Source organism: Pinus tabuliformis, chromosome 3_2 (assembly GCF_031772625.1).
Source record: "Pinus tabuliformis cultivar Carrire ecotype Pingquan chromosome 3_2, CPIR1, whole genome shotgun sequence".
Taxonomy (NCBI): domain Eukaryota; kingdom Viridiplantae; phylum Streptophyta; class Pinopsida; order Pinales; family Pinaceae; genus Pinus; species Pinus tabuliformis.
Genome location: NC_142302.1, coordinates 997,823,680 through 997,845,722, shown reverse-complemented (window position 1 = coordinate 997,845,722; position 22,043 = coordinate 997,823,680). Strand labels below are relative to the sequence as shown.

The following is a 22,043-nucleotide window of genomic DNA, read 5'->3' as shown; positions in this document are numbered from 1 at the left end:
AAACGCAGTCTCCGAGGAGTGGGAGACATTTCTCCAGAGCATATTGGGCATGGCGAATCTTCCAGATTGGGAAGAATTGTGGGCGGCTCTTCACCAAGAAGAGATCAGACAGTTGTCCAAAACAGGGAGTAGCAGCAAAGGAGTCTGAATCAAGAAGGAAGAGGAAGAGGATGCAACTCTGGCATCTGTAGGAAAGCAGGAGAAGAGCAAGGAAAAGGACCTCTCCAAGGTCAGGTGCTTCAACTATGGGGAACTGGGTCATTATGCGAACCAGTGTCCGAGGAAGAAGAACAAGGGAGAGGCATCTAACTCTAAGGCAGCGCCGGCGAAGGCGGAAAAGGAGGTAGAGGAGGATGACGATTGTGCCATGAGTGCTCATCTACCTCTAGAGAAGAGGTGGGGAGACATCTAGCTATAGTCAAAAAGACTACAAGCAATGAGGGGCAGGATCCTTGAAGTACCCAACCTCTTGGATTATACCTTACTACGGGAGCCCCGAAGAGAGACTAGCAGGATTGGCGGATGTCGGTAGAAATGGATGCGGATGAAGCGGTAGAGAGTGCTACAATGTAGGAGTCCCCATGCAGCGCAAGGCTAGCAAGTTGCAGCAGTGCGAGAGGCACAAAGAGGGTTGCAACGATGCTGGATGGCACAGAGAGGTTTACCATGCTGCAAGAGGCAGGGAGTTGTTGCAGCAGCGCAGAGGCAGTAGAGGGAGCACTTGATAGCGGCAGAGGGAGCTTCAGCATCGGGAGTGTTTCTAGCCTGATAGGGATGTCAGTAGTTGGGTTGATCAGTTACTTACTTCTCACTAACTGAGTTGCAGTGCAGTAGCAGTGAGCAGTAGCACAATGCAGCGTGATGAGAGGGGGTTGCAGTGCAGATGCAGTGTTGGGAGAAAGGACCAGCGGCAGCACGGATGCAGAGGAAGTTGTCGTACGGATGCAGCAGCGGCAATGGCAAGGCCATGGGCAACAGTATAGGATGCAGCAGTGCCGAGGATGTTGGGCGGGGAGGCCTAGCATTAGCGCAAGTACCGGTGTCGTATAATCAGAGTGGTGCTCAGTATGGAGTATTACTAGAGCACGGTCCTCGCTAAGAGGGAGTGTTGATTTGGGGTAGCATCAGATGTGCTCTAGCCATGAAAATTGGTTGAGGCTAAAGCACATGAGATCTCCAAGACCCAGAAATGATTTGGGCAGATTCTACCTGGTTTAGGAGATTTTAAAATAATTAATATTTTTAATGGAGTTCCTAAGTCTAAACTTAGGAAAAATAAAAGGGTATTAATATAAAACTGGGTTAGAAGGTTTCAAAAGATGGATCAAGCCAAATCTAAACTTAGCCGTTCATTAGAGATGTAATCTCGACCGTTGAAGGACCAACAGGAAAAGTATAAGAAGAGGCTTGAGGGTCAGTTGGAGAACACACCAGAGTGACCAGTCATTCGATTTACTAGAGCGAGGTTTGCTAAGTAAAGTCGAATCAGTGATCAACAGCGAAGGGCAGTGAGTACTAGACAGAGAGGAAGAGATAGTGCCGAGAGACTAGCGCAGAGGCAGAGGGGCAGATGCAGAAGCCAGAGCAGGGCACACAGAGCCCAGCAGAGATATTGCCAAGAGACCAGCGCAGAGGCAGAGGGGCAGACGGAGAAGCCAGAGTAGGCCACGCAAAGCCCAGCAGAGACAGCGCAGAGCCAAAAGGGCCTGCATCATCCACGCAGAGGGCAACAGGAGTGACGCAGAACGTCGTAGAGGTTGCACAGTGCCTCAGAGGGCTGATGCAGAAGGTTCTGAGGCTGACATAGAGGCCAGGAGGGCCAACGTAGTGCTTCAGTGGTGCTGGAGAGGGTTTCGTGGGGCAGATGTTCTGAATATCTACTTCCGAAAAGAGAGGTATTACTGTCGGTTATTTTTCTCTATCGATTGAGCCAGTTTGGCACCCAATTGTACTCGAGGATATACTGCATAATAATATAACCCTCAGAATCACTGCACCGGTTTTCCCGAATTGGATTTTTCCGGGGACGAGTTGTCCAAAAATAACGGTGTCACTTGTGTGTTTGCTATTTCTTTCAGTTGTTGATCTGTAGATGGTTGAGACTGTATTGTGTTTATTTCGATGTTTATATGTTTAAATAACTTGTTTGTAATTAAAAAGTAGGAGAAATAAGCCAGAAGAATACAGATAAAATTTCTAACGGATAGAATTAGAAATTTCAACAGTTCAACATCTATGGTCTTGCTATTACAAGAGGGGAATGGTCCCCTTGTAAGTCTTCCTTCGGTACATCTCGGACATGTACCTTCATGCTCTTCTTTGAATTCAGGCACCCCTGTCACCATCTGTCTCACATCGGGTAGGGCCTTACAATGAAGATGGGCAAACCTCTAGTGCCATTGAAGAGATGTGTCACACGACATGGTCCCCAATGGACTTCCTGCAACTTGATGCAAAGTGCCAACCCTGAACCCAAGAGTAAAAGCATCTTTAAAATTCTTTTTCCAAGCACATACCTTTCCATCGATGAATGCCACCTTGTAACCTTTGTCCTCCATTGCCGAAGTGGACACCAGGTTCTTCTTGAGATCGGGTACATAAAGAACTTCTTGTAAATGAATCGTGTTACCCTGATTCAATTGAAAGATAACATTCCCTACACCCTTTACGAGATAGGTGGCATTGTCTCCAAGAATAATCTCCAAGTTTGTCTCCTTCTCTATCAAATAGAGAGTGCTTCCTTGTATCCGGTAAAGTGCCTTGAAGCACCACTATCAATAAGCCAATTTCCCAAAGTGTCCGGAGGAGAGGTAGTGGAAAGGGCCAATATAAGATAATACTCCTTTTGCTTGTCAGAAACAACATTCGATTCTTCATACCTAGAGTTCCTTACTTTCTTAGAGGGTTGACCATTTCCTTGATGTCCTGCATTCCTTTTTCCTTTGCTATTGAACCTGACATTCCTTCGATCATTGTTGTTGAAGTTTCCCCTGGAATGATTGTGATCATCATCATCTGATGTGTCCCTTCTATTTGGACACTCCTTCGCATAGTGGCCAAACTTATTGCAAACAAAGCATTTGCCTTTCCTTCCTCCCTTAGATCCGAGCTTTCCATTGAAGTGACCTTTAGACCCTGCATTGTTTCTCCAATTGATAGAAGATCATTCTTAATCTCGGTGATCCTTAAGTAGGATTGAATATCCTCGTCCTTGCCCTTCTTAATATCCTTCAACTTATTTTTGAGGAACAAAATTTGATTTGCATCACTAACCTTGAACATGATTACCAATCTGTCATAGATCTCCTTGGAGGTGTCTAGATCGGAGATGTAGGCCACCAGACGCTTGTCAATGGAATCTCTGATAATCTTCTTCGCTTTGAATTCGCCCTTGGTGTACTTGTTCTTTGTAGCAGTCGGTGCATTTGATGGAGGCTCAGGGATTTCACCCTTCACATAATCCAACACTTCTCGTTTTTCCAATGTCAAATCAAGAGACATCTTCCATCCGTGATAGTCATACTTTTCACGGAGCTTGTCTTCAGCCAGGAAGTGGGATGAGGAACACATTGAGCCTTTTGTCCTTTCCAACTGTCTTCGGTGATTGCTCTTCACTCTTGCTTGGGCATTGTCTTCACCTCAGCTCTGATACCATGTTAAATTTTGGTATGTTCTATGCTTAGAGAAATTTACTTCAACATTCTTATTAGCTCAACATCAATATCCAGATTAGCAATCACAATAGCATGATATTAAAATGCAAATAGAATATAAACGTAAACAGCAGAAGACAAGCCAAGACAAGAGGACACAAGATGTGGCACCAGCCAGGGACAAACCCCAATGCAGGGAAACCCTTGATCAATTCTTCTTATATTCTTCAATAGTTCAGCAAAGAGAGAGATAGTACAAATATACAAAAACTGATAATTAATGACAGCAGCAGATAAGGCCTTCAACAGTAAGCTCAATGTATCCTCCTTGCAGTTTGGAAGATCCTCCACGTAATAACAACAGTCTACTGCAATCACGATTCAATCTGGTCAACACATTGACCCAACACTCCTCCACAAAGTGTTGTTGTCCACCATTGTTTGCTTGTTGCTCCTGCAAGTCTAGTTAGGGCACAATATGCAGCCCTTAACACTCTATGTTGTCTGCAAACTTGTTGTCCTAAAGACTCCTACAAGTTGCCCATCAAACTGACTTAACACATACAAGATACATTCCAAGATGTGTGCACTAGCTCAATGTTCTAGGGTAATTAGGTTGCTGCAATTCTGGACTGGTTAGACAGCCAACCACAATCCCTAACATCCCTCAAACTAACCCAGAATTCCTTCCTCTTGGTGCGGCTATCCCTTAATAGGATGTTGCCCTCCACATTGATCCTTTAGGGCAATTACAAGCCCAACACATGGTATTGACACCCTAAAACTGTTGTTGCACCCTCCAGCAAACCCTCCCTGCTTCGGCCTCCAAGAACAGTCACTCTGTCCTCTAAACGGACCCTTGAAATAGCCCCCAAATGACCTCGTTGTCTAGACTTCTCCTTACTGCAGCTAGGGCTTGCTTTAGCTGTAGTTAAGAGCTTCTTCTACCTTTCTTCTTGCGGCAGATAGGGCCTCTCCTTGCTGCGGAATTATGGCCTCCTTTTTGACAGCGAATTAGGGCCTCTTGAGAGCATATGGATGACCTTAGATTAGGTCTCTCTAGACTGTGTTTTAGGCCTCCTTTAGATAGCTTATTAGGGCTCCTTTTGGCTGCATATTAGAGCTCCCTTTCACTGCATCTAGGGCTGCCTTCTTTGACTGCGGCTAGGGCTAGATCTCCCCTCCAGTACTGCGGCCAGATCCTTCTCTTCACATGCGGCTAGGTCATGGCTAGATCTCCTCTAAGACAGCGTATAGGGCTTCTCCTTAGGACAGTGTATAAGCCTTCTCTTCTAGACCTCTCTTTCCACCAAAACCAAAACGAGTGGAGAGAGAGATCACAAGAGATGAGTGTGTCAAAATGACTTGAAGACCTCTTCTATTTATAATGCAATGTTGAGGATAAGTTAGGGTAATTTGGTTGATGGCCGACCTTGACAAATTGTCAATAATACAAATAAATTCATATCTCCATAAATACATGTCGGAATCAGATGATCTTTACATCAATCCTACAACTCTCAAAGAGAGAAATCCAAGAAAAATATCAACTGCTATAAATAAGATGACCCACATGGAGTTTGGCCCTAGTTGCCAATTTTAACACCCCTCGCCATGAACCTCACTTTGTACTTCTCAACACTGCTATCTAGTACATATTTGATCTTAAAAATCCATCAACAAGTAACCACCAACTTCCTTTCAAGCCTCAATACAATCTCCCAAACATCACTCCTCGTGATGGAACTATACTCTACATCATGGCATCCTTCCAAACCTGCTAATTTGCTACCTCCTCATAAGTAGAAGCCTTGGAATCACTTATGTTGCTAGTCAAGGACAAATAACTAAAAAATCAGGCAGGTGGTCTACTCTCTTCCTCTCTTCCTCTGTCTTGGAATATAAACCTTGTAGGCCCTTGAAGTCTCGTTGTATCCAATAAAAATGCACCTCTCTGATAAGGGCTCCAGTTTAGTCCTCTTCTCTAAAGGAAAGTGGACATACCCTCAACTGTTGAAGATGCACAAATGACTCACCTTTGGTTTCACTCATGTAAAAGCCTCCTCAAGAGTCATGTCCTCCATTATCCTGTGAGAACTCCTATTATGCAAGTATATCGTGGTATTACATGCCTCCACCCACAAGAACATAAGCAGATCCTAATCATGGATCATGGACTTGGCTGCTCCGACTATACTCTTGTTCTTCCTCCTTGCCACTCCATTCTGCTATGTATTGTAAGGCATTATCAGCTCTTTCTTAATTCTTGCTTCCCTGCAAAAATCCTTAAACTCGTTGAAGGTATACTCGCCCCATTATTTGATCTCAGGAACTTGATCTTCTTAGTCTGGCCCACAAGAGCTTTGAACTCTTGAAACCAACTAAAGGCCTCATCCTTGGCCTTCATGCAGTAAATTTTTGTCCTCCTGGAATAGTCATCTATGAATGTCCCAAAATAGTTGCACCTCAAGATAGAATCCACCGACAAAGGACCACAGATATTGAAAAGCACCAAATCCAACACACCCTTGGACCTGGTCTCACTGATAAGAAATGTTGCTTTGACCTGCTTGCCAAGTGTACATCCCTTAAACACACCATCATGCTCTATACTGAACTCTGAAAAACCAATGACCACCTCTCGTAACAGTGGTAGAGCTTTGTAATGTAGATGTCCCATTCTCATATGCAAAATCTCACTCTGGCTATCATTAATATGTACTAGGGATTTCACTGGCTATCCTCTCAGCAAATACAGATTATTCTCCATGTTGCCTATAACTCGCCTCACACTAGGATCAGCCCCTTTCGGCTTGGAAACTACCTCACCTCCTGTGAAACTGACCTCCCGTCCTCTATTCTCCATTGCCAAAACTAAGAGTAAATTCTTTTCCAACCCAAGTACATACATTACCTCCTTTACCTCAATAAGACTCTCGGAGCCTAGTTGGAACTATATGTTGCCAATGCCTCCACTACATACCTGGTGTTGTCACCAAGCTCCACATGTAGATATTTATGCTCCTTGGCCATACAGTGAAGATATCACGAGACCCTAGCATGTGACAAGATGTTCCATTGTCCACAAAGCACACCCCTCTTGTAATAGTGCTAGAAAAATAGGATACTAGAGCAAATTCCTTCTCGAATTTTTTCAACCAACTCATCTAGCTATCCAGATACGACTATTGTTGTGACCTATTTTCCCCTAACCTTTCTTCTTGTTTGGAAATTGTCCACATCAGTGTTGAAAATATCGGCAATATTTGTAAATATCGCGATATTTTCGGCGAGCCGAAATATCGCCGATAAAATATTGCGATATTAATATCGCGCGACGATCTAATTTATCGCCAGGAGATAGTAGAAAATATCCGCGCAGGTTATAAAATTCGGATTTTGGTTTTTTATGAATCATTTTCATTTCTGATTGTTGGAGAAGGAAGGGGAGAGTTATGTGCTTGCTGCCAAGGAGGGTTTGAGCGTTCCATAGCTATTATCGCCACCAACAACAAAGATTTCATTGATCTAAGCTTCAAGAACAGTGAAACAATTTCATTTCTTCCATTAACAGGTATGTTCAAATAAACCCCTATTTTAATGAATTTTTTGTTAGTTTTAGGATTGTTCTTGCTTGCCTATTTGCCTACAATCATTTTGCTTGATTTTTTTTTCCATTTGAAAAGATTTTCATGCCCATGAGCAAATGCAAGGGTTTTAAGTTTTTAAGTTTTCAAATTTTCTCCATATTTGGAGGGAAAACTCCATTTTTTTTGAGTTCATAGCTGCAGAGGCTATTTATTAATTTTATTATATATTAGGGGTTCATCTCTATAAAACTTCTTCACCTTAGAAATTAGTTTCTTATTGTGCAATGTGAACAGTGAGGTAGGCTTACCGTTTGCCTATTTCTAAAAGTAAATTCTATGTATGAATTTATGAATTTTCAATTTTCAATTCACATTGCAAAATTGCAAATAATGTAGCAAAAAAACTGTTTTGTAAAATGATGTGGTTATTACTTATTAAGTTACTAATTCCAATTTTTTTTTGGTGCCCTAGGTTTGAGTTAGCCCAATAGAAAATACAAATATGCCAAAAGCCTTGGACCCATTTTGGGAGTATGGGAACCCTGATGGTGGGACAAATCGTGCATATCTTACATGCAAATTGTGTGGGACCAGGATGACAGGTGGGGTTACACAACTGAAATACCATCTTGCTAGACTCAGTGGACATGATGTTGGGATTTGTACAGTTTCTAGTCCGGAGCTTATACAAAAAGCTCTTGAGGCAATTGATGAAAAAGACAGAAAGAAGGAAGAGGCAGAAAGAAACAAAGTTGAACGTGCAGGTAGATCTTTCGCGATACCTTCTCCTAATTTTGATGTTGAGGGTAGTGGGAGGGGCTCCACAGCTGGCACATCATCACCTGCTACTGCTAGTGCGAGGTCATCATTTTTTGTTCCACGAACAGGACTTGGAGCACAACCTGGCATAAAATCGCTTGTTAAAAAAAGGAGAAGCAAGAAGATAGAGTCATGGGGAGGTGTACTTTCTAGAGCGACTTACCTCTCAACATCACCAAAACCAATCCATTTTGGCAGCCAATGTGTGATGCTATTGCTGTTGTGGGCCCAGGGTACAAAAGTGCCACATATGAGGAGTTGTGGGGGCCAATTCTTCAAGCAGAAAAGCAGGACATCAACTCTAGATTGGCGGAGTTGAAAAAGACATGGGAAGTTACTGGATGCACAGTGATGTCTGATGGTTGGACAGATAGGAAGGGTAGGACCCTTCTAAATTTCTTGCTACATTGTCCTAAAGGTACCATGTTTATTAAATCGTTGGATGCATCAGAACATATCAAAGATGCAGCAACGATATGTGAGTTGTTAGATGGGTTCATTCGAGAGATTGGTGTGCAGAATGTGGTGCAAGTCATAACAAACAATGCTACTAATTATGTGTCTGCCGGCAAGATGCTTATGGAGAGGCATCCCACATTGTTCTGGACTCCGTGTGCAGCACATTGTCTCGATTTGTTGCTTGATGATATGGGGAAACTCTCCTTCATCAAGGAGGCAGTTGATATGGCTAGGAGCATCCCCAAGTTTATTTATAACCATGCTTTTGTTCTTAGCCTCATGAGGAGGTTCACTAGAAACAAGGAGTTGCGGCGTCCTGCGATCACACGTTTTGCCACAAACTTTATTACTCTTCAGTGTTTGCTTCGATGTCAGTTCGAGTTGAAGCAAATGTTTGTGTCTGATGATTGGCGTAATTGTAGATACAACAGGAGACAGGACGGGAAAGCCATTGAAAAAATGGTGTGCTCTGAGACGTTTTGGCGTGGAGTAGAAGAAGCATGCGCAGTTAGTGAACCTATAGTAAAGGTTCTCAGATTGGTGGATGGGGAGAAAACTGCAATGGCTTATTTTGTATGAGGGCATGGATAGGGCCAAGGAGGCCATTCGTTCTTATTATGCAGACAAGGGTTCTGTCGGCCTTGATAGGCAGATGATGTTATGGGATGTGATTGATAGTCGGTGGATAGGGATGCTTCATCGACCCATTCATGCAGCAGCACTCTTCCTCATCCCCGCATTTTCATACAAATGCGGCTTTGATTTTGATGGTGAGGTGATGGAAGGGCTCCATTCCTGTATTCAGAGGATGGTACCTGATCCTGAGCTTCGTAGCAAAATCAATCGTGAGATACAGTCTTATCAGGATTGTGTTGGCCTATTTGGCTTTGATGATACTATTAGGGAAAGGACCCTCTTCATGCCACGTAAGTGACAAGTCATCACTCATTAGAAATTAGAATTTTCAATTTAGAATTTCCTTACTTATAATTCTTCTTTTTTTTAAATTCAATTATGTAACTTTTATTTGAAAGTTTAATTATGTTTTAAGTTTTTGAATTTTTTATTTCATTATTTTGTTGTAGATATTTGGTGGCGAAGCTATGGTGCAAGGGCACCAAATTTGCAGAAATTGGCCATACGAAACTTGAGCCAAACATGTAGCTCTTCAAAGTGTGAGCGCAATTGGAGTGTATTTGAAAAAATACACGCAAAAAAGCGCAACAGGTATAACTTTGAGCTCCAACCTTCAGTTGAGCAATTACACTTATTGTAATTTTTAATTTTTAATTTATGACCTTCAAGTGTCAAGAGTCAAGAGTCAAGACTCATTACTTTTTTTACACTCTTACAGGTTGGAGTTCGCACGCCTCAACGATTTGGTGTATGTGTATTACAACATCCGACTTCGAGTGAGGCAAATAGGATCACCAATGGTTCCAGATGCCATTTCCTTAGACAATATTGATGTATTGTCTCAGTGGAGGGTGGAGTATGAGGAGCCCATCTTGGAGGAGTCACCTTCATGGTTCGAGCCAGTGGCAGATGATCCATTAGAACAGGGGCAGCAAGAGGAGGAGGACTCGGAGGAGCAACAGCACTCAGAGGAGGAGGAGGAGGAGGACACTGCGGGAGCATCAGCATCAACACCATCTGCAATAGATATAGGAGAGCATAGCCCCATACCTAGCACTCATTATTTGACATTAGGTGCAGAGGCAGGGTCAGGGCCTTCTACTACTAGGGGCAGGCTTGGCAAACAGCCCATCATGTTTTCCCGTAAAAGGGGGAGAGGGCAGTGATTTCAGATAGATAGCTGCTAGTTTTATTTGTTATGCTACATATAACTCATGATGATGAGATACTTTTATATATGTGTTGTTATCTTGTATTGGTTCTCCACATTTGAGTCCTTAAATGGACAATTATCAGGGATCAACAGGAGTTGGTATCGCCTTTGATGTATCATTTCTATTTGACATCATATATATCAGTGCTTTCTTCATATTTATGTGCCAATGTGTTTATTTCATGTTGTTATTGCTTTATTTGTTTAAAAATCTGAAAGCAAAAAATAAATAAAGAAAGAAATATATATATATATCACATGCATTTTTTATGCTTGCCGATATTTGCCGATATTGCCAATAAGATATTTTCTGGACCCTCGCCGATATTTTCAACACTGGTCCACATAATGACCGAACTTATGACATGCAAAGCACTTAACGTTTCTCATGTATTTCTCCCCTTGTGTAGGTGCTTCTCCACTCCCCTTAGCTTTACCCTTGCTCTTCTTTGCTTGCCCGGCAAGAGCAAGGTTCTCCTCATCTCCACCTTTGTGTTGTCCACTAATTATGGATTCGTTCCAAATCTCCTTTTGGGGGAAATTGTCCCAGAATCTAGCCCAAGTAAGAAGCTTATCTCTAGCTAAGTTACCTGTAACAAATGTATCACACTGCTTGGTACATCCTTTCAATGCTACTTTTACAAGCTCCATCTCATCCACCTCTTCCCCAACAAGTGAAATTTCATCACGAACCTATTGAATCCTTGTGAAGTGCGAGGCCACAATCTCATATCTATTCATCTTAATGTTATTTAGCTTCTCCCTTAGCACCATCTTTCTGTTCTGGTTATCACTCTGGTACAACTTTGTCAAGGCCATCCACATTTAATAGGTTGAATCCTTCTTTGTTATGTGAGGGATTATGTGATCCTTCACACCATCCAAAATGATGCCCCTGGCTTTTATATCTTTTATCTTATGTTCAACTACTTGGGTAGCATCCGAAGGAACTTGAATCTCTTGGCTTACAACTTTCCACAAATTGTTTACCATTAAGACAATGGTGATTTGCTCCTTCCATGGACTAAAGTTTATATCCCCCTCCAATCTGTCTTCATACCTTAGACTTGATGATGCCATATTACCATATCGACTTTAGCCACAAAACCCTTAAAGTAAAATTTTGTTGTTAAAACCATTATGCCACTGATCTTCCTTCTTCAAATTTCTAGGGCTTTGATACCATGTTAATTCCTTTATACCAGATCTAATTTATTTTACTTCAACAATTTTATTAAAAACACAAATATTTATCTCAAATATTTTATGGAATTGTTGATAAAACAAACACACTAGTATATTAACTCGGAAAATTAAATTGCAACAGAAAATATCATGAGAAATCAAAAATGTAACAACAGAAAATTCACCCAATAACAATCTTCCTTCACTTTATTAAACTCTGGAAAATTCTGGGTTAGACACAAGATAAAATACACAGAGAAATTTTCAGTTGTATGAGAACCTGTAACTCGGCCCCAAGGAAATCAGACTCCTAAAATTGAACTTGTCAGTTGAAAATCAGCCCTAAGAAATTCTCAACTTACTCTCTAGAGTTGCTCAACCTCCTCACCCTACTCACAGCCTCCTCAAACCTATTGTACGGCCTACGCACCTATGCAACTCAGCCTCTCTGGATAATTCGGCGTCTTGGATTTTGTACTCGGCCTCTACATTTTCCAAATCGGTTTCCTTGAATTTATTCCTGAAATTCTCTCAGCAAACTCTCCTTATTCTCCTTAGCTAAATCGAACCTCTTGCTCTAGAGAAAACCGCTTCCTTGACATAATGCGTCTTCACTTCTCCCTTAGGGCTTATTTTATAATTTTAGTAAGACAAAATCCCTAACCCTAATCTCCTAAGTGATCAACAGCTAGGATTAAATCCTAAGTCTCACTTCATATCAACAATTGAGATTTTATCTAAGTCACGTAAATAATTTAATTATTTATCCTTAGAACTTTGACCTAATAGTCCACAATAATTAATTAGTAAACTTTTCTTAAGTTAACCTTCGAAAAGAAATCATAAAATCACTTATTCCACCAAGAAAACACCTAAAGAGGCAATCAAGTCTTTTCTATATGAGAAGACACTTAGCCAATGTAGAAAACCTTTCGAGGCTACAAAAAATCAACATCTAATAAGTCATATCATGGTAGAACTGGAAGAATTTTGGTAGAATGCTCGTTATAAGTCATATCAGCCCCAAGGGTTAGCTCAATTGGTTGAATCCCCATCGTTAAAGCACCTTTGTTATTGAGAGGTCATGGGTTCAATTCTTTCAGACACCCTAAGGGGTCAGGCTCTGTGGTTCAACCAGCATGAAGTGATCCCTTTGAGTGGATCTGCCTGGTACAAATATTATGTGGACGTAGCGATCACCAATCTTCAGGGTCCATAAACCACATAAAAATAAATAAATAAACTTATAAGTCATATCATAGTATCTTGAAATGCATTTGGTAGAATGCTTTGTTATAACTTACAAGGTCCATGTATGGACAATGAATGTGTGATAAACTAGATTGCAGCTAACTTAATGGATGTTTAATAGCAGGCCCCTCAATAGTATCCAACTACAAGCAAAGAGAAACACAAAGGAATCTAGTTTAAGATAAATTAATGCATTACAAGAAATATAATCAATTGAGATTTTTTATATTGCAACCTTGGCTAATGGCACCACAATATGTTTTTCTTTGGTGCTTGGACCCAACTTCCAAGAAATTCACGAGTTTTTTACCTTTTATGGTCATGGCGCACAAGGAGCCTTGTATTCTTCCTGTATCCTAGACATCGCATCTAGTTGTGTGTGCATTTTCTTTGACGTGTTCTTTTCTTTAAGAAAGAAAATGTCTCTACAAAAATTCACACACAAGAAAAATGTTGGGAGAATGTTGAGCCAATTATGAGATGATTAATGTGCACCACAATACATTACAACAAGAACTTAAAGAGTGATATTAGTGAGAAAGAATCTAACATTTTATTGAGGTGAGCAATACCTTAGAAAAAAGACTTTTGTAATTTGTGTTGATCAGTGATTTGTAGACTTGTAGTATTCAAGTTGTGGCATTTTTTTGGACTCTAGAAGCCATTTAGAGCCTCATTGATTATGTATTTTGTTGATGATATATATTGCCGTCAGTGCCATTTTGATACATGCACCCCTACATGGTATATAGATGAGAAAACTTTGCATATTTTGTCTCTAGAGTCTAACGGTTTGAAATCTTAAAATAATTTGTTTCCATTAAAATTTAATTATTTTATGTATTTTTCAATTCTGGTTCATTAAGGTTTATTAAATCTGGTTCAATCCAGTTCCAGTTCCAGTTCAAACCCCGATTTGATAGGTGGCCCAATTCAAAAGTCAGTTCCAGTTTTTAAAACTATGACAACAGCACCTCTAACCACATTACTAAAGAAGGAAGCATTTTCTTGGACTTAAAAACCAGCCAAAGCCTTTGGATAACATAAGGAGGCTATGTGTACAACTCTTATCCTAGCCACACATGACTTCACAAAAAAACTTTGTTGTCTAGTGTGATGCCTCAAGCCTTGCCATTGGTGTAGTTTCAACGAAAGAAGGAAGGCCCCTTGCCTTTGAAAGCAACCAACTTAAAGGAAAGAATGTGCTCAAACCCATTTATGAAAAAGAGACATTGGCTATGCTACATGCAGTTAAAAAATGGTGCCCTTACCTAATAGGAAAACACTTCAAAGAAAAACAAAACATTATAGTTTGAAGTACTTCTTGGAGTAATGATTATCTTCAGAGGAGCAACAAAAATGGGTTAGAAAGACATTTGATTATGACTTAAATTTATCTACAGAAAAAGGAAAACATAATATGATGGCAGATGCACTCTCAAGGAAAGGAGAAGAAACCAAGGGTTTACAATGTGCTATTTCTATTCTGCAATATGATCGGGTGGAAGAAGCAAGGACAAAATATATGCAAGATCATTCAAAAACTACAAGAGGACCCAATTGCATTGGATAAATTTGTGTGGAAGAATGATCTATTATGGTATCAAGATCACTTATATTTATGTAAGAAACCCCAACTCAAACAAAAGGCCCTTTTGGAATTGCACACTTCTCCTATAGGAGGACATTCAGGGTTCTTGAAAACTTACCACAAGACCCAGAAGGATTTTTTCTAGGAAAAATTGATGTTCAAAAGTTTGTGGTTGAATGTGTGTTTTGCCAACAAAAAAATGGAGAGATAATCAAGGCCATGGGTCTCTTACAACCATTAACTATACCAAATTAATGTTAAGAAGAAGTTCCAATGGACTTTATTACAAGTTTACCAAAATCTGAAGGAAAAAATGTCATAATAGTAGTAGATCGAACACCAAAGTATGCCCATTTTCCCTCTCTTTCTCGTCCTTTTAAATCAAGTATAATGGCAATAGCGTTCATGGAAATTGTCCAAAAGCTACATGGAATTCTGAAGATTATTGTAAGTGACAAAAATTCAATTTTCACTATAAAAAAAATCACCACATTAATTTTTATGTTTGGGTACTAAATTGGCTCACTGTTCATCTTACCATCCTCAAGCCAATGGGAAAACTAAGTTTGTAAATAAATGTTTAGAAAATATCTTCATTGCTTTGCATCTGATAAACAAACACAATGGCTCAAGTGGTTGCCCTTCACAGAATGGTGGTAGAACACATCCTTCAATACTTCATCAAAAATGTCCTCATTTATGGCACTTTATGGATATCATCCTGTGATCATCCTCCACCCATCACATCACCCTTGAAAGGGACTGCAAAAGTTCATGGAGGGCCACATAGGGTACCAACAAGAGGATCTCAAAGTATTGAAGGGCAACTTGGTTATAGCACAAAATAGGTTGAAACAACAAGCGGCCAAGCATCATAGTGAAAGGGAATCTTTTGAGGCTATAACCATATAAACAGATGTTCTTGAAGCAACAAAAGAAGGACAATAAATTAGCACCCAAGTATTATAGCCCCTATAAGGTGTTGCAAAGGATTGAATGTATGGCTTATAAAATTCGTGTTGCCTCCATCTTCACATGTACATCTAGTCTTCCATGTTTCTTGCTTAAAGAAGGTAATTGGTGACAAGATCCCAATTGAAACTATTTTCTCAAAGATTAATGAAGAAGGGAAAATCATACTAGAACCATGAATAATCCTTGAAACAATGATTAAGTCGCTGCAAAATCGAGCAATTACTGAGCACCTCATCAAATGGAAAACTTACTATTGGAAGAGGCAACATTGGCAGATGAGTTTATTCATGTGAAACACCAGTAGTTAGTCAATTGTTGAGGTCAACACTTGTTTGAAGGGGAAGGGCATGTTAAGCATAAAACCCCTTATTAAGTCCTAGATAATGAGTTACTACATTTCTAGTACTATATTAGTAGGTCAGCCAGAACATTTCATTGTACCCTTTAGGCTTTCATTATAATTGTACCCTTTGTCTTCCATATATATACACACACCAAGGAGACAGCCTTAGAATCATCTCATCTTGTCTTGGGTGTGGAATTCATTGTAAAAGGAGGTTTTGCCTCCAAGTGGATTGTATCAATTGACTACTCATTTTTAAGGTGCACAGTTCATGGCAACCACTATCCATTATCAGAATCTTCAAGCTACCTACATTCCCACAAAGCATGCTTAACAATTTCAAGTTTCTGGCTAACCACATAGTGAATGTCATATTACTATTTTTTTAAGTGGCCCATTACTTTGGGCTGTTTCTAAACACTTGCCTGTATTCTTGCATAAGTGGAACTTAATTGAAATTTTGCACAACTTTTGGAAACCGCAAAAGTATATTTGATCCTATAAATGGCGCTTGACTGGTGCTTGATTACCAACCAGTGGTTGTCAATTTCCTTTCTCGTGGAGTCCCGTTTCTTGCTCATACAACATGGACTCAAACAAAATCCATGAGTTTAACAGGCAACAGATTGGCACAAAATTCTCCTCACAGAGGAGAACATAATCTTACCACTTTTATAAGTTACCCGATAGATTATATCAGTTCATTAAAATTTTATTCAACCCATGCAATTCCAAAAACTTAAAACTATTAGTGAATCAAATCTAGCATTCATGATTACTCTACCGGATCAAAATTAGGCTGAATGACTCCTCTACTCGGCGATGCCTTCTTCACTTCTGCGATCAGAGCTGGCATGCCGGTTTCCTCCGCACGAGCCCTCAACGCACCAATGAAGTCTCTTGCAGGGGGCGCAGAAGGAAGACCTTTTTTCAGGCTTACAAGGGGCTTTCTTTCTTTTATCTGAAAATAAAACAATAATCTGTTAAAAAGGGCAACGAACTGATGACAAATACTAGACTAATATCATTCAGAAAATTGGGCAGCTAAACAGTTCAACCTACTGTTCAAGATAAATTGGCCTGCCACATAGAATATAGAATACAACGCAAATGAGTATAAAAGAATGGATGCCAAACAAAATTGAGAAACCTTGCCTGTGTAACCTCCTTTTCCTTGTTCCAAACAATTTCCTCCAATATGTTTCTGGGAGTGTTGCCTTTGTTCTGCAGACGGAATTCAAAAGGACCCACGTAATGCAATGGAGGTCCAGTGGCAGGACGCCTTCTAATAGCAATCCCCCCATTGGAATCCAATTCTTCCTGCATCTTCCTCTCTTCCCAATCCTTCCATTCAGGAGGAGGCTCAGCAATGTTGTTTTTGGGATCAAACACCACAGGTTCATCTGTGCTCTCAGACTGCAGACCAATTCACTGCTAAACCCGATCAATAAAGGCCTATCTAGAAAACATGCCAAAGAAGAAATAGGAGGACCAAATTGAATTACCAGACGTTAAATGATTTGAATATCAGTATTTTCTGGAAGAATTGGACCTTAATTCAAAACATTATTGAAATTGTAAAACCTTGCTTACCTCTTGAGAATTACAGGACATGATAGGCCTGTTATTGTTGATGAAGTTACTGGTAGTGAAGCCCCTCTCCCAGCTAATATGAGACCTCCTTACTTGGGATTTTGAATTAGACCTCGAATACTCTCTAGAAGGCACTCCTTTGCCCAATGCAGAAGTTAAAACCCCAAAATTTGTGATTGCCTCCATTGCAGATCAGTTGGCAACACAGCCTGGCTTCTCCCTACAGGTGCAGCATGCTCTTTGACTAGGTGTTAGCATATGCTATCCCTTATCACTGCCATTCAAATCCCAAAGTAATGGTCGTTCAACCTATAACCCTTTTGCTCTTTTCGAACCTATTACAATCTTGTTTTAAAAAATCATTTACACCGCTTTGCATACGTGAGTTTTCCACTGTGTGGCAGCTGGAGCATATAGCCGATAAAACAGGATGACGAAAAGCAATGACAGGGACCTATGGATGAAGGTTTACGATTCCATATAGCCGGGATTGGGCGGTTTGCTTCGAATCAATTAAATGTAAAAAAAACTACAAACTGGTGTATTTTATTGTTATTTTATATTTAAATGTATTTTATTATTTTTTATTTTATTGTTATTTTATATTTAAATGTATTTTATTATTTTTTATAGAGATGGGAAAATTTATCATAGTTTAGTTTTCAAATTTATAATGGGACGGTTATTATTAGTTATTACGCAAAATCTAAGGTGACTCATTATCGTTATTTAAGGAAAACCACGTCATCTAGAATTATCTATTGGTGGTCCATAAGGATGCAAGCTTTCTATCATGCCATATGCTTCTCGGTCTTGGACCGTTAACCTATTCCTTACGTGTGAGGGAGACCAACTCTTAGCCAAGCAAAAGCAATTTAAAACATACTCCGAGCCCTAAATATATTTTTTGTTATTCTATATATATTAATTGTAATATTAAGAGAGTGAAGCGTTGGTCGGAGCAAAGAGAATAGCTAGGGTTTTTTGTTCGTAAGCATTGTCACACTATTGTTGTCGAGCTTCAGATCAACTATAATGCATATGGCGCTCTTAATAAAGGAGATCAACATATCCATCAAGCAAATGGAGTTGTTTGTGAAGTCTCAAAAGTAATCTTGGACAGGGAATGGATGTCACTTTGTCGTCCTGGGGTCAACATCGTTGTCATTATTACACAAAGGAGGGAGGGGTTCACTCGGGCCACAATGGAATGGGGGCTTGATCCCTCTCTGCCAAATCTGAAACCGCAAAGATTAGAAAAGGGTCTTTTACTCATTTATGTTGCCGAACTAATATATTTCCTCTCAAATATGGATGAGAGCGTGGAAGTTCTCTAGTTTTTTTGCTCTTACGTGGTTCTTTTTACAAAGAAGGAGGAAGGGCCAACAAAGCCACCAAAAACCACAAAGCATGGATTCCTATTCCTCTGGGCCTCGAGTTCCTTATATTCTTGCAGATCTAACTATGGAGCAGTGTGACAAACAAGATCTAGTTTTTTATCACTCCCTGTCAAATCTGGCGTCAAAACAGATGTAATAACCTTGGTTAAAAAATCATGTAAAACTATATAAGACCACGGTCATGGGACACATATTCCAAGCTGAATGGTGGACAAATCATCCTAGTGGGTGTTCATTTCAGTTATTATGGCTAAAGAAAATTGGCAAAGGCTTTGAAAGGCATGAGGCATTAATTGGCATTTTATTTATGAAAATAATGGAAAATAAGAGAAAGTGAAGGTGAAAGGTCACAAGTTGCATGTGAAGAGGAAATTGAAGGAAAATAATGGAAAATGAAGAAATTAGAGGCCTCATTGATAAAAAGGCTTATGAGGATTAGTTGGTAGCTTTTGCTCAGACTTTTTGTCCGTTTGGTTTTGGAGCTCTCATTGTATTCTCTCTCTCTCGTGCTCTTGGATACTTAGAGTTCTCTTAGAGCACTCTTGGAGGAGTGTGGCATACTTGGGATTTTGAGCAAGAAGGCGAAGGAAGAGCAAGAAAGTGCAAGAGGACATCAGGATCAACAACTATAGCGGGTTTTGCTTGTAGGTACCGAGTCACATGTATGATTTCCTTACTAGTTTTGGCATGCATGGCACATGCATGTGGTTTCTTGGTTATGATATGTCATTGGCATTGAGGATTGCCTAGATTGACAGTGGTTTTTCCTAGCCTTGCCATTTCCTGGATAACCACGGTGTTGCAGGAGTCTTTCCCTTTTGTTTTCTGGTTGGTCTCATGTTCCTTTAATTGTGGATTGAGTTATTAGTTCCTGGAGCCTTGGATGGACAAACACTCTAGAGCCCTATAACAACTTGGGTTGAGTTATTAGTCATGGAGCCTTGGTTGGACAAACGCTCTAGAGCCCTTGGTGGGTTGAGTTACTAGTCCTGGAGCCTTGGTTGGACAAATGCTCTGAAGCCCGGTAGCAGATGTGGGTTGAGTTACTAGTCCTAGAGTCTTGGTTGGAACAAACGCTCTGGAGCACTGGACAGCTTGGGTAGAAACCAGTCTAGTGATGGTTAGTGATATCTGACTATGAGGTGGAATCATTGGTTGAGGGTTGAGGTGGTTTAGCCTCTGGAAGCCTTGGTTTGGTTTTGATGGATTCGTTCTATGAGATTCCACATTCATGTTTGGAATATGGCACAAGGGTTGATTGGCTAAAGAGATACTTGGTTCTATGATCAGGTGGAATGTGGAAGTATCAAACCTGGTTGGCCTTTGCATTCATTAATAAGAGCTCTCTGTCTCCTTGTTATTTCATGGGTAAATACACTTATTTATATGTGGTTTATATGGTTGTTATATCCTTGATATTTATGTTGATTATATGTTGCTTATGAGTGAGTTTTATGACAATGTTAATGTATGGCGCTCATCATGTTTTGGTTAATCACTCAATGTACAATGAATATATGGCTTAATAGATGGTAATGCAATTATTGTGACGAGGCATCAATGCTTCTTAGTGATTCTCAGATAATTATGAGACCCTCGTGCTCCAATTTGTTGTTTAAACCTGTATAATGCATATTTGTGACATGTTTGATGAAATGTTTGTCATGGCTAGGAAGGGTCTAGTCAAGTCCTTGTTCAGGTATTTTGCATTTTTATCGTTGTTTCAATGTTATTTTTCATTTCTGGAAATTTCATGGAGTTTTGGGCAGTGGCCTGAGTCCTGGCCCTGAAAAAGTGGCACAGAATTCGGAGTCACTAGCACAAAACTACCTGGAACAGTCCCGAGTCGCATGCAAGTCGTGTGGTGGGAGCGACTTGAGGGTCTCAGTCGCATGCATGCCCATGTCAAGATAGCGACTAAGGCTTTAATGCAACAAAATGTCAATTTGTCTCAGGGGCTAGTCACCTGGATGGGATGGATGGCTCCTGGGGGTTCTGTTGCAGGTGTAGAAGGTCAAGTTGTCTGTGTTTTGTCGGTTCCACTTCCTTAACTGATACATAGGGAGTTGAATCATATCATAGTAACTCTTCGTCACATGTTTACCCCGGTTGGTCGGTTACTTGGGTAGATGTGGGAGGAGGGTGTTACAGAGTGGTATCAAAGCATGGTTCAACACTTGGATTGGATGGGCAGAATGTGTTTGTCATGCATACATGTCGGTTGCATATATGTCGTTATGCTTGTGGTCTATGTGCTTGTTGTGTATGCATGATGATGGTCATTGTCACAGTTGTGTTGCCATGTAGGAGTTGATGATGTTGTTATCGGGATGTGTTTGTCATGAATGCATGTCAGTTGTATATGCATTTGTTATGCATCACAGTGTCTATAGGTTGTTGTGCATGCATTGTTATGGTTATGGTTATGCATGCATAATAGGTTAGATATGCATTGTGAGGTCATTGTATGTAGTTATGTCATCATGATTTTGTTGTATTGTTATGATTCTAATGTGTTGACTGAGATAGAGCAGGAGATGCAGACCATCAAAGTGTAGTTTCAACACTAAACTTTGGGGTAAGAGAAGATTGTCATACATGTATTGTATGTTTGGCATGCAGGTATGTTAGTTAATGGATTGTTATATGCAGTAGGGTTATATATGTGTTTGTCATTTTATTGTTGTTGTGGTTACATGCATGGTAGATGCTATTGAATCAGTGTGGTCATATGCACATGTGTCGAATAGTCATGAATGATAGTAACTCGTTTTTATATGTTTTGTTGTTGTTGTCTTATGTTAGTTAACATGATGAATGCGTTATATGTTAACTTGTTGATTGTTATATGATAGTTAACTTGATGATTATTCTATATGTTGTTTACGATTATGTTATATGTTAACTTGTTGTTGTTATATGTTAGTTAAATTGATGATTAGGGTTATTGCATCTAAGATCTTGATGTTGTATGTTTTGTGCTAATTTGGATTGACCTGTGCAGATGATCATGCTTATGACATTCAGGTATGAGTTACTATATTTGGATATTATGTCATACTAATCTAGATTGATTGTGCATATGTGATTGTTATGCATGAATGACAATTGTTTATGAATTTATGATGTGGACATGTTAGCTAGTTATTGTTATGGATATCATGACCTTATCTATGTTTGAGTTTATATGTTGTGAAGTTATATTGTGTCAATCTAGATTAATTATACAAACAAGATAGCCTCCCCTGAAATACATTAAGGTATGAGTTTGCTTATGTTGCCTACTTGGTGCTTGAATGTTTGAATATATCATTTATCTAGCATTTTGATTGTTT

At 39.9% G+C, this 22,043-nt stretch overlaps 1 protein-coding gene across 1 annotated transcript in view; it reads right to left on the bottom strand.

The window, feature by feature from the left end:
- The window catches only part of LOC149183975 (Aldolase-type TIM barrel family protein), an 88,595-nt gene extending 70,871 nt beyond the window's left edge, over positions 1–17,724 (bottom strand). The window contains exons 1-3 of the mRNA XM_089417355.1: positions 17,309–17,724; positions 16,871–17,131; positions 16,500–16,676 (exon numbers count right to left, since the gene is read on the bottom strand). Of these exons, the coding sequence (XP_089273481.1) occupies positions 16,500–16,676; positions 16,871–17,131; positions 17,309–17,494 (624 nt within the window). The 5' untranslated portion in view covers positions 17,495–17,724. The remainder of the gene's footprint in view (positions 1–16,499; positions 16,677–16,870; positions 17,132–17,308) is intronic.
- Between the last annotated feature and the right edge of the window lie 4,319 nt (positions 17,725–22,043).